At 36.8% G+C, this 14,286-nt stretch overlaps 1 protein-coding gene across 1 annotated transcript in view; it reads right to left on the bottom strand.

The window, feature by feature from the left end:
* Positions 1-14,286, bottom strand: part of LOC131682242 (protein dissatisfaction) — a 52,180-nt gene that overhangs the window by 14,391 nt on the left and 23,503 nt on the right. The window contains exon 3 of the mRNA XM_058963599.1: positions 6,174-6,335. Within this exon, the coding sequence (XP_058819582.1) occupies positions 6,174-6,335 (162 nt within the window). The remainder of the gene's footprint in view (positions 1-6,173; positions 6,336-14,286) is intronic.

Raw genomic sequence — 14,286 nt, 5'->3', positions numbered from 1 at the left:
ACGAGAAGTTGTGGTTCTGGGTCAGAATACGAGAAGTTGTCTTTCATTACCGACCGGTTCTCACGGTAAAGAAGGACAAATCTGTCTTTACAAGGAGGCCTGCTAGTGGACTTCAGTGATTCGTAGTTATGCTGCCTAAGCTCGATCCCCATCAGCAGAAGACAAAAGTTAAGCCCGGTATTAAACCTGTTCTAATGACCCTGCCACTTCTAGTTTTCCGATCTGTATATTTCACATCCTTGCTCTCACTTAAGTACTATGGCTCTAAATTTTCATAACTTTCCCTACCCAGTAATCTCTAGCTAATTGAATGTCGTTAATATTTATCAAGATCTCGTGCATATATCTCTAATATGTTTTAATCGAATTTTATTAAATCTGCCCTTTTTAACGTGAAAAAGCCCAAGAAACAAAATATAAGTAGATTTGCTATCGGTAAAATTCAGATGCTTAGAATTATTTGATATTTAGTCTCGATATTACATTTTATCATTAAACAGCACATATCAACTCCATTTAACAATAAATAAATATTTAATTTACTATTTTCAGTATGAAGAATGTTCAGCAATCACATGATAAATGTTTCATTTCCGGAAGAATATAGGAAGTTGGGGTACGAGGGAATTTGATGAAAAAAATGAGGTTTGTAATTTTTCGTACATATAATAAATCGTTCGTAGTTCTACTGAAACACTTTTATTTTTTATTACGAGTTTTTCGTGAAAACCACGAAAGGACTTTTGTTGGCTTAACGAATTCTTAGCTGCTATATGCGAAAGTTTTTATAATATTTACGAGCATTATACGTCATACCGTTAAGGTCAACAGAGGTTCAATGGAGGTAGAATATGGAGTCATTGTTGCTATACGTCAGATAATTGTTGATCATCACGACGGTCTCGGTCTGACTATTTAGTAGCCGTATCCGCATCCTTAGATTTCCTGAACCTCTTTCGGTTGATCCAGAATCCGGAGCACTACGGATTCAGTTGATCCATCGCGAACTACTCTTTGGTTTTGTATGAATAAGTTTGAGTTTTTCTCTGCAGGAGCAATGTCAAAATAATATGCTATTAAATACGAAAAATTCTCTTAGAGGAACGAAATGAGTTCGTGCGACCAACGAGATTATTCGTAATATACAAAAAGGTTTATTAAAATAAACAAAACATTTCGTTTCATTCACGAAAAATACTGTCGTTTTCAACGAATACATTCAAGCAATGTAGACTAAACAAGTACAATTTACGAAAACTTTCGTTCATCAAGCGGTCATTTCTTCATACCACAAAAAATCGATTTTGCCAGATCTGTTTCCTTAATTAAAAAGAATCGGTGTTGTCAAACAAAGATTCCAAAAGATCGAATGAAAAAATAAGAGGATGATAAATACGAAAACTTTTCTAAAATAAACGAAAATAATTCGTGCGACCAACGAAATCGTTCTAAATATACACACACGTTTATTAAAATAAACAAAACATTTCGTTTCATTCACGAAAAATAATGTCGTTATCAACGATAACATTCGTGGAGTGTACATTGAATGTGTAACATTTACGAAAGCTTCAGCAAGCGGCTATTCTTGTACATGATATGAACGAAACCTTCTATTTACAATGCACGAAAATGATTCGTTGCAGAAAACGACGAATGAATTCGTGCATTGGAATTTTAAGATTTTACTAAAACTAAAAGCCTTATAGTCTTTGGAGAAGTTTTTGTAGTCTTTGAGCCCTTTCTTTTTATTGAAACAACAGGTAAGGTGGTTCTAATAAAATTAACTTTTTAATCATTCTAGAGTCAAACGACCTTCAGCGAAGTTGTAGAACGACCAATTTTGGAAAAGTTTACTTCAGACATGTAAGCTCTATCTAACGTACTTTCCAATTCACAACAATTTTTAAAATCGAAGGTTGGGGTCTGCTGAAAAACTGTTTTATTCGAATAACTTTTGCGGAAGTAATTTAAAACTGAAGTAGTCTTCAGACAACTTTAAGGTGAAGATATGTGGAAGCCAGCAACGCACGCCTGTTGCTAGGCACCGACGCGCTTATTTGCATTGAGAAAAAATGGAATTCGCAGTGAAAATTTAAGCGCACAAATGAGAGTTTTCGGACATTTTCTTTCGGTCATCTGCACATTGTCAGAAAATTTGAAGTTTAGTTAGTAAACGATTAAAGTTTCGCGGGTATTTTTTAAGTGGTGTGTGATTAAAGTGCATTTGAAAAAGTGTTCTGAAAATGAGAAGAAGAAAAATAAGAGTATTTCGAAAAGAAACCCCAAGTGAAGAGGGGTGATATTTTCGCACAAAATAAGAGCTACAGATGGAATTCCGTCAAAAACTCGGGTTGATTGCATAGGAAAATGTTCTAGCTTCCTCAAGTAGCAGTTTCGTGGTACACCGGCAAGGTTAGTGTATTGAAAAACGTATTTTTATATTTGCTCATGTCGGATACATGGTTAGGCAGGGGAGAGGGGTGTGTGCAGCTTATAAGCTATGTTGTGGCTCGCATGTATAATGTCCTTAAGGGGTTACATACCTTTTTGTGCGAAAAATGTCTAGAAAGTTTGAATTTAGGTAAAGGCATAAAGAAATAATTTCATTTCATCAAAGTTATAGTATTTTGGTGGTACATTTTTCAGTGAAATAAACAAGTATACGTTTATAAAAATACATTAATAATTGGCGGAATTACGGCTTTTTTCCGAAACCCTTTTTTTTATTTAAGAGGTTTGCGGTGATCTCGGCTGAAGACCAATAGATCACCTAAAATTCCTTAAAAATCTTCTGTTCTTGGTGGATGAAGCGCGCTCGGAAGCGCTCTAACTTTCGATCTATTTCTCGGAACTCTATAAAAATTTAGGAACATATTCGATCTTTTGAAAAATAAAAATATATGTGACCCCTTAAGATTGTTTTAAGGCGAATAATTTGTTTCATGGCACCACGTATCTTACTATTTTCCCTCGAAAGTTATGAGCACTTTTCATCCAAAAATGGGGTTCTTTGGAATAACAATATCAATCACTGGGGCAAACAAAAGATAATTCTTTTTCAACTATAAATAAAATCATGATTAGTATCATTGTTTGCGTATCGTCTTAGGGTGCATGCAGTCGACCTATACGATGAGTCTCGAAGTCCTGTTGTGCGTTCTCCTGCTGAAAAATCGATTTTGGGAACTCTCATTCGATGCGACATCTTGAACCCGGAGGTGATTGAAAATTTCGAACGGCTTGTTGAGTTCAATTCTCAGACCCGTTTAATGTCCCTGTACTTTGACTACATGGCGTAGCATATTAATCCATCTTCTTACAATCCCAACCATGTGCATGTCATAAATGGTTCTGAATCCACTGTTTTCTTCGACACGTCTATGAAAGACGAGATTTGTGGAATTCCGGACCACATACGCCCGCAAGTTGTTTCGAACATTTTATATAATAAATTTCGAAAAATCGACTGTTCTAAGACGTTTTTATACTGACGGATAAAATCTCGAAGGGTCCGATGGCTTCGGAATTTTCAAATAAAAGTTCATCGCCTCCTACAAAAACAGCGACCCTGCTTCAGTTTACGCCGCAGAACTAGCTTCTATTCAGTATAGCCTTGGAGCCATTGAAACATTACTCGCAGACCATTACATCATCGTCTCGGATAACCTCAGTTCCATTGAGGCTATTCGCATCGATGAAACATGGAAAGCACTCCTCGTATTTTTTGGGGAAAATACGGGAGCTACTGAGTGCTTTATCCGACAAATTTTTCCAGATTACCTTGGTATGGGTGTTCCATTCTGGACAATGAGAAGCGGATTCCTAGCTAAGGTAAGTGCTTTAAAAGATGACGTTTATGAAAGACAAATTTGCTTCAACGAATTTTTCAGTATTACTCATTGGAGGACCCTCGAAAGTTGGCAAAATTCGTGGAACAATGGTGAATTAGGAAGGTGGCTACATTCGTTAGTCCCTAAAGTATCGACAAAACCTTGGTTCAAGGGGATGGATGGGGGTTGTGACTTCATTCGTGTGATGTCCCAACTCATGGCAAACCATCACACGCTGGATGCACATCTCCGGCGTATTGGGCTCTTGGATAGTGGTGTCTGCGCTTGGGGCGACGGCTATCACGACATCGAGCACATTGTCTGGGCGTGAACCGAGTACAGTTCCGCTAGGTGTCGGCTAATGGACACCCTCCGGGCCCGAGGAATACCACCCAACATCCCGGTTCGAGATGTACTGGCAAGCCGCAAATTTAACTTCCCCTTTTATTTTTCTTATCATTCTCAGAAGTGCCCTCTTCCGCCTGTAAGAGCAGTAAGAACATCATACGCGCAACTCGAAGTGTTGCCGATCGCATCGCTGTACTACGAAATCGTCTGGAGAAACCTCTGCCGTCTTGAGGGGACCACCCGGTGTCCCAGTGCATGATTCTTCCTGATGAAGGCCACCCTAGTCTGCAATCTATGCCGTTGATCTCCCGATACCTGAAGCTGAAAGTTAATAATTGCGCCCCCTGCCTTCTTTGTACACTCTCCCTCCCTGATTCTTATACCCAGAAGTATCAAACCTACCGACCCCCCTCCCCCCCCCCAAAGATCTTCCCGAAACATTTAGCTCTTCCTGTCTCTTCTAGTTTTAACTATTATTTTACATAATCCCGTTGAAAATGCCCAACTCTACTGCCACATAAAAATAACTCTAATTAACCTTTACAAAATCAATCACGCCCTCTAGTTATTCCTAGTTTTAAAATAGTAAAAATTGTCCCTCTTAGTTAAAAATTATTTGTTCCAATAATCTCCCTACTAAAAATGTCACACCATATTGCCCTAAAAACTAAATGATACTCTAATCTTAAGAAAATTGTATTACCCCGTTGTGTATATGTATAAGATAGCTATAAAATCTCCTTAGTTTCATTTGAAAAAAGTCAATACGTAATCCCTTGTTTTAAGTAATTTAAAATGTAAAACAAAACAAAATTGGCATCTTTAAGGGGTTACATACTTTTTATTTTAGTACAGCTCCATGAAAATATTTTTCCCCAATTTTTATAGAGATCCGAGAAATAGAAAGAAATATTCAAGAAATAGGATCTTGATAACGCAGCAGCAAGCTGCGTGAACAGCATGGAAATGGACAACCATTTTGAAAACTAACTGTTATCATTTTTACATATTATAAAACTCATAATAACCCCACAGCTCAGTTATGCTAACGCATTGAGCCGTGTCAAATAAATAAAAGGAAAAGAAAAGTGGTGTTAGGTATATGATTTTGGTTTGTTATGTTTCGAGAGTATCAAATCTTCCAACTGCTTTGAAAAAATGTAATCGTTCACTTTATACAAATGGCAAATATGATGGAATGATGAACATTAAACAATCTCGCCACGTTACTGCCAAAAGGGCAAAACTTCTTTCGTATCGAGCATCTCAGAGGCGCAAAAGCGAAAAAGTACGACAAAAGTGGAAATAGCGTTAAAAGGGGATTATTGAACTCAAAATGTTGGTTTCTGGCAAAAGCCTCTTTGCCACGGTGTATTTGTCACTGTCCTGACTGGGAATATTTCACGTGCGGCAAACCGACAGGATTGGAACTTTTACTTGGGGTGCCAAAGACGCATTCTGCCAGAAGCAGCTGCCTACAGCTTAGGCGCGAATTATGTTCTTTCTCTGCTCGGCTATCGGTGTGGGTGAAAATTTGAGTGGGTGGCCGTCTTGGTTCTACTGAAGCCGTTCTTCGAACCATAGACGAAAGATCAAAGAAGGCGGTTTTGACTCGCTTTGAGCTTGCTTGTATACGAAAGAAGTAACTAAACGCTTCATTTGAGGCTGTTTGTACAAATATTTCAACTGTGCATGTAATCGCCGAAGTGAAAATGAGCTGGAAAATTTCGTTGCGGTGCACGGTTAGACGATGGAAGCTTCACCAGCTGTGTTTGCTCGCCATAATGTGATTTCGTTTGCACATCTCAGCTTCCGGCGAACCACAGCCAAGGGATTGATTAGTATTCAAAATCGCGTCACTATCTTAATCAGAGCACATTAAGCGTAATCGAAGCGCACACTCGCGGGTGCATAAATGATTTGTAAATATTCTACAATTGTCATCCGTAAGGGAAAATCAAATAGCGAAAATCAGTGGCAAAAGTTGCTTACCGTCTTTGTTCATCGCTGATTGGAAGCACTTGGATAGCCTGCATGCGCGACACTGATTACGATGGGTTTTGTCGACCGGACAGCGCCCTTTTAGTTCGCCTGCTGCTTTGCATGTGTACACCCGGTTCCGGTGTATGCTGCGTTTGAAGAATCCAGAACAACCTAGGCGAAATAGATTTTCCGAAATAGGCATTAGTCTTAGAATAAAAGGAATTATCAAAAAGAAGGGTAGTATGTGAAACTCTACGATGCATGGCATATCGATAGATTGAAAACGAGTTGGCCTTTATATATAATCTTGCATGAACGAATAGTAAACGAACGCTTTGGAGGTATGTGTGTTGCGTTATAGAACATTTTTTTTCAGAAAATCAGTTCAGATGTTTTCGTAAAAATCAACTTCACATTTTTTATAGTTCCAAGAGCTCAATTTTCAGTTTTAAAATTCGAAAATATATTAATACATGTCAAACTAAAACTAAGTGCCAGTGTGTCTCACGAGATAATGCACACATCTAGAAAAAAGTGTCAATTTACATCTCCTGACCATGACATATACGAGCATCAAAAATGACATAGTTTTATGATTGATTTTTGTTTTACATGTCGTTGAATTTTGCGAGTCACGTAATTTTACTCCACATATGGCGTTTGTTTAAAATGTTGAACAGTGTAATTTTATGGCATTGCGCATGGAAAGTACATCTTTCATGTAAAATTAAACAGAAGACGGTGATATTTCGCCATTTCGTCAATTACGGTTTGTTAGATTGTGGCAAGTTTTGAATTACATCAACGATTAAATTCAGATTGTTTGGTGCGCAGATTTTACATTTTTAATCATATAATATTTTGCAATCATATTGGAATATAAATAGAAATGCATGGGTGTTTCAATTAATGTAACTGTATTTTTCAATCAACGTATAAAATTATAACAAAATTATTTGGAAAAAAGTATGTATATTTGCGGGATGGTTTAATTTTACATCCAAATATATGCATGAAAATAAATGTAAAATCGTTAAATATTTTTTCTGTGTAGTTATTTAGGTAGGGCATTGATTGTCCTTCATTCCTTGCATTCAGTCATCGAGGTTTTCCTTAAGAGGTTACGCCACTGTAGAATTTTCAGAAAATCGAAATTTTTTATTGGCCTAAAATGTACCTTAGAGCCATAAAAATGATATGTCAAAATATGAAAGGCGACAATAATAATAAATAACTGTTCAAATTTTCAAAACTGCTTCAACGTTTTATAGGTATGAGTGCATTAATAATTTTTACTGCGCTTTTCTCGAAACCACCGTTTTTGATCCAGCCAGAATGTAACTCAAAGAAATATTTTTTGAGCGTTCTGAAAGTATAGTCAGAATTGTTTTCTCTAGCGACGTACGTAGAATTTTAGTTTATTTTTTACGCATAATTTTTATGAATAAGAATTTTATATTGAAAAATCAAAATATCGATAAAATCCTACGTACGTCGTTTGTAAGGAATCGGACCCTTGGGTCGAGACGCGAAACAATCCAGAGGTGTTTACCTTGATGAGCTACATATCTTCACAACTAGCTTCCAAGGTTTCTTGTTATTCTTGGCGCTATTTGTTCCTATTTATCTGGTCCTATTTAACTTGTACTGAGAGTTTCCCGGCAGCGGAATTTCGGCCGATACCGATTCCCTTTTTCGTAAACCAACTATTTCTCAGGCACTAGGACAGATCACCGGCGGTGATATTTTTCTGTATAATATTATTCCAATCGCTTCCAACTTCGTGTTGTTCGTTTGTTGTTTTCATCCTTAGCTGATACTGCAAGATCGTTTACCAAATTTCTGATGTATTACATTTGGTTTGGAAATGTTGTACAATATTTTAGAAAATATGTGTTTAAATCTATCTCGAAGATTTTTTCACAAATTTTTTGAACGGTTGTATGAGATCGTCGACCTAATTATTTATAAATATTTTCAAGTACGGTTACTTTCTAAGGGCTTTTGCCTAGAAAAACACGTACTTCGAATAAAAAGTTGCACTACACATGCAAAAAAAAAATAAATTTTGTTCCCCTCATACAACAGATATCTTTGATCCCTGTAACACTGGGTATTCTTGGTCCCTATCATTAGTTCTCTCAAACACTTCCGAAATGTATAGAAATAGCAAAACATCATTTTCATAAAAAAGTCAGTTAAACAGTATTGATTTACCGCAAATACTTGTCTCGACTTTCTACGGTGGTTAAAGTTTGTCGTGCATCTAAAAAGGTAGTGTTATTATTTAATTTGTCAGGATAGGTGGTTAGCTGAACTTTCGTATCTATAGGTCATCGTGGGCTTTGTTTCTTTAGCCCTAGTAGGCGGGGGATCAAGTTACCACACGATTTCACAAAAACCTAGTTTTTTCATGATTTTCAAAACTGTTCATTTTACTGACAGGACATAGTTTACCGATTAGCACATTATTCACAGCTCTTACAATTCGAATTAACTACAATATGGCGAATCTTGCAATTGAAATTTTAATTTCATTGAAAAGTTATAAGTGAAAAACAAAAGTGGGATCAAGCGTACCCACTCTCCCCTACCTCGTACGCAGCGCACCTGGGCTCGAGTCCCGACCTCGCACAAAAAATTTTTTTTTAGAAATTTTTCATAAAAGATTTTTCTAACCCGAATAGGCGAATGACCTTAAGGTTAAAACCTCTATAATCGAAATAAAAAAAATAGGAAAACTGACGTTTTTTAACGAGCGGTGCCAATTATATTGCCACCTATTTAAATTTTATTTTATTTTTTTCTTTGTAATTTTTGCCATTCATAAACCAAGTTTTCGGATAAAAGATAGTTACTTTTACAAATTCGCATAACCAACTTATAGGATATAGAGTATTTTTTCAAAATCGAGCTAATTTATTGTCCAGAATCAATCTGAAAGTTTTCACTGTAGCTCCACAAAAAGCAATAAGAAGAGTTGCCGTACTCCTAATAAATAAACATTTGCGTTATCGGAAATTTTTGCGTTGAATTCTGTTGAAAGTATTTTTTTTCGTCGGAGAAATTATATAATTTATTCACATGAAGTTTAAATTTATATTTAAAAATATTTCTGTAAGAAGGTATATTTTTAATTTTATTTAAAGTACAGATTCTGTGGTTAGTTGTAGGAGCATTATTAACGTAGCCATAACCCCAATGAATATGAAACAAATCCAAATCGCGCGATTTTGGTGGCCAGTAGATGTCTCCTTTGTGCAAGTCCACATGCAGTGGCAATCTATCATGGAACCTTCATGTCCCATGTATCATCAGCTGAATAGCAGGTGGCGTCATACTATTGAGAATATACATCGGCCAGAGCCGTGTTAAAACAACTCAGTGCCACTGGGCACTATTAAACTGAGGGGCTCCCATAACTGAACAGCTTTGAAACTGCTCAATACATTCAATGAAAATGATTACGTATCATTTCGCGGAAACGATTAATTTCAGCAAACCATTTTCAACCCGCAAAAAGGCTAGCTAAAATTGTGACTTCAAGAAGCATCGCTCCTAAGACCCAATGAAATCTAAAGCTTCTTTTTGTCATTTTATCAGTGAGAGAATCGAAAGCCCAAAAACGCTCGATCATTTGTATTTCAAATTACAAGTTCATTGAAAGAAGAGAACTGTAACTAGCCGGGCCTCTGAGACCGCTTGCCTTTTTGAGGGTTAACCGAATGTTTCTGAAATGAAACTAATTTTAATGGCAATTGAGATGGTAACAAAACATTTGAAGGTTAGAAATATCAGAGCGAATTTCTCTTAGCTGCATCCGCATAATATAATTCGCCTTTATTTTTTTAACCTTCCGGAAGCCGCGCTAGTGCATTGAGTGCACGCTGCTATGAAAATCTAGCGAAATCGTCTCAGGGCACCAGCAGCTGCTCGTTCAGTGGGCCATAAGCGCGACTTCCGGAGCGTTAAGAGATTTTTTCCAATCCTCGCATTTCTTGTGCAGGATATAAATAATGATTCATTGTTGTATTGTATCCTTTTGTACAAATTATGATAGCATAGCAAAAACGACCGCACTAATCATGGGTGGCTGAAATAATGATTTTTTGTTCATTGCACAACTGGACAATTTCCTTACGTTTTGTACGAATTGTGATTGTTACATATTTCGAATTACTTTTAATGTGGTCAAGGAAGATGTATAAAGCAAACATAGCTATGTACACTTAAAAAATAATAATCCATACATAACTATTCTACATTTTCATAAATCGCAAAAAGAAATTTCAATGCTTTTCCTGTTAAAGTTTGTTTAAAATTTCTTTCAAAGTGAAACATGATCATTTCGCAAATCTATAAATATAAACGGGACAGCTTATTTCAAGACCAATATTTGTATGAAAGATAATCGAATATAAAATTCCGTGGCCCATAATTTGCCTTAGCGATTGTCGTTTATCCGTAAATCGAGGTTAGGAATTGAATATGGGTGAATTGAGTACTTTTTTTTAATTTTTTAATTAGATTTCTTTAGAAACATTTTAGTTGTACTCATGGTTTGATAGTCTGGTAGTCCAATAAAAATCAAATATCAATTATTTTATATCTAACATAAGTTTGGCCCGGTGTATCCATGCGTTAAGGCGGTTCACCTTTTCGACTTTAATATAAGTAGAGAAATGTTCAAATTAAAATAGGTTTAAGTTGGCGTAGCATTTTAGTCAGAACGAAACATTATTTATTCAAAGACAATATGTAATATACATATATAAAAATACATCTATTAGATAGCATAAGCACCATTCTATACGTGCTCAAAACAGAAATCAACGCAAAATTTTCGTTAACGATAACGTTACATTCATCGAAGTGCGTTGACGATGAACGATGAAATTAACGCCAAAATCAACGCCGTTGAATTCAACGGAAAAATTATCGATTCAACGATATTGCGAACCATAATAACAATTATGGTTTCATAGAGCTCTTGAAGCCCTTTTTAAAATTTAGATTGCACTTTCAGTGTGCTATAAAAGAAGAAATGCTACATGGGAGGCTTAATTTGCATGAAGTTACTATAGCACGGTCAAACAAAAGCTGAAAGAGTGAATATAAGTTTATTTCATCGGTCCCAAATCTAACCGTTACAAAGTGTAAGGTTCCTGACCTTCCAGTTCATTTAGCATTTAGGCCACAGAAGGAATGACAGTACTTCTCCTTGATGATACCCTCTAGTGGTGCTCATGGTTATAGTCTTGCTTTCAGCAACGCTCTCATAGCCCGGTAACACAATATTTCAGAAATCCAATCAACAGTGGAACGGTCGATCCTTTTTGTTTCAGTAGTACGTTGCGTCGATTCGAATGCTTCCTCAAAGTCGATGAAGATCGATTTTGCGCATTCTATATTTTTCAGGGCATTTTCAACCGTAACAATTGAATTTCCAGGTTGATAAGCAAACTGTTTATTATTCAGTAATTGCCTGCTTAGAAATTCAGGATGGTTATCAACATATTTGAAAAGTTTAATACAAATTCAACATTATAGGCACAAACAATTTATTTTATTCGCTGTTTTTGGTTAAGGACATTATCGAATAATTTGTTTCATTGCATCACATATCTAACTATTATCGTTGAAAATCTATGAGCACTTTTTTTTGCCAAAAGTGAGCTTCTTTTGAATACCAATATCACTCATTGGGGCAAACAAAAAGGATAATACTTTTTCATCTACATATAAGGTTATAATTGAGCAAAAATCGCGATAACGATTTTGTTTTTAAACTTTCTAAAATTTATTTAAAAAAATCAAGTTCATTTGAAATTAAGCTTGAGCGATTCAGTTCAGTCCTTCGCAATCAAATTCCGAGAACTTTAAACAAACAACATGAACTCCGGACAGCCGTCCATCGGGAGTGTTGCTTCTTATTTACACTTCAATGATCATTCCCAGATTTTTTTTTAAATTTTGTTTAAGTTTCAGCGATAAAATGCCTTGAAACATACTAAATCTATATTCCTTTAAATATTTTTTACAGGTAGTAAACTAGAAAAGGGAAAAAATAAAATAGTCTCGAAAAAATTAATCAAAGGTAGTAAACAAATCGAAACTACAACAGAAAATTCGATTTTCTTGAGATATGAAATAATTTTGAGTGGCCAAAATGAGCAAAAACTGTACCGAAAGCATTACTTTGTATGACGGACACATAAACGGTTCCACGCGCACGTCGTTTCTTCCCTTTCCCTGTCAACTTACGCCCCACAAATCTTCAATAATACAGCCTGGAGCGGAACTGAGTCATACCCCAACCACAACCGCTGTCGGAATGTATGAACTGACAGTGATTTGGGCCAGAACCCGACCCAGCCTCTGCCGACTTTATAAATTAACCATAAGATCGTCTATTTGTTTATTTGTTTATTTTATTTAATACATCAACAGGCACATCAAAGCCCCAATGATGTTGGCCTAAATACTAATCTTATTTCTAATAATCAAGTCTCACATAATAACAATAATCATATAATAATTACAAACAAAGAATAAAAAGGTCAAGTGTTGTTAACGAAATGATTAAACAATATGGAGAAATGTATACGCAGAGTATGTCGAGAAACGTTGAAATCAAATGCTGAAGCTACCTGGTTAAAAATTCGTTGTAGACCAGCAATAGTAGTAGCTCCATACATACTATAATTTGTGCGTCGGAATGGCAGCCGGAACATATTGTTGTTACGTAGTGCTCGAGGTGCGATGTTTATGTTGATTTGTTCCAAAATAGCTGGGGCATCTATACGGCCTTGCAGTGTGTCAGCGATGAACAAAGCTCTTGCGATATTCCTTCGAACATGTAGGGGCTCTAGTTGAATCAGCTGACATCGGTTTTCATAGCTAGGTAGTCGGACAGGATCTCTCCACGGCAATCTACGGAGCGTGAAACGTAAAAAGCGTCGCTGCACACTTTCAATTCTTTCAACGCCATTATTATAGTTCGGGCTCCACACTTCAGGGCAATATTCAAGAATTGATCGGGATAAAGAGCAGTACAGCGATTTGAGACAATAAACATCCGTAAAGTTTTTGGCTATCCTGAATATGCATCCCAGTGCTCGAGACTCTTTACCAACTGCATAGGAGACGTGTTGTTTAAACATAAGTTGAGAATCCAGAATCACTCCCAGATCCTTCACGTGATTGACACGTTTGATTTCTGTCTCTAGTAGACGGTAGTTAAAATAAATCGAATCCTTCTTCCGTGAAAAAGATATTACCGAGCACTTCTTCGAGTTTGCACACATGCGGTTCGTATTGCACCAATCAGCAAGGACTTGAAGCTGCTGTTGGAGAACTCTGCAATATTCAATTGAACGAATTAGGCGAAAAATCTTGAGGTCATCTGCGAAGGAAAATCGTGGAGTCTTCAAAATTACATGTACATCATTGAAGTATATCAGAAACATCAACGGTCCCAAGCGGCTTCCTTGAGGTATTCCAGATGTAGAAGAGAATGTAGGGGCCTGGCATTCTCCTATGACAACCGCTATCTCTCGGTCAGTGAGGTAGGATCGAAACCATTGCAAAATACTACCATTAATTTCAAATCTCTTCATTTTTGCTATTGCGATATCGTGGTTTATCTTGTCAAAAGCGGCAGATAAGTCGGTGTAAACAACGTCGGTTTGAGTGCGATGTTCCATACTCTCTGTTATGAAGGATGTTAAACATAATAGGTTAGACGCAGTTGACCGTCCAGACGTGAAGCCGTGTTGATCGTCACTTAGGTACTGCTTACAGTGAGCCTGAAGAGGTTCCATAATCACAAGTTCGAACAATTTCGAGACAGCACTCAATGAAGTTATTCCACGGTAGGTATTGACGTCTCGCTTATTTCCCTTTTTATGTACTGGGAACATGTTCGCTGATTTCCAGCATGATGGAAAAATACCTCTGTCAATAGATGTTCGAAAGATGTGAAGAAGCGGATTAACTAAAACTTCGATGTGCCTTATCAGAAAAGCGGAGGGGAACCCGTCGGGTCTACAGCTTCCATCCCGGGAATTTATTTCCCGGGAATCCCGGGATTTTTGGATTTCCCAGGATTCCCGATTGCCGG

The sequence above is a fragment of the Topomyia yanbarensis genome, chromosome 2 (assembly GCF_030247195.1).
Source record: "Topomyia yanbarensis strain Yona2022 chromosome 2, ASM3024719v1, whole genome shotgun sequence".
NCBI classification, from domain to species: domain Eukaryota; kingdom Metazoa; phylum Arthropoda; class Insecta; order Diptera; family Culicidae; genus Topomyia; species Topomyia yanbarensis.
This window is presented reverse-complemented; position numbering and strand designations above follow the sequence as displayed.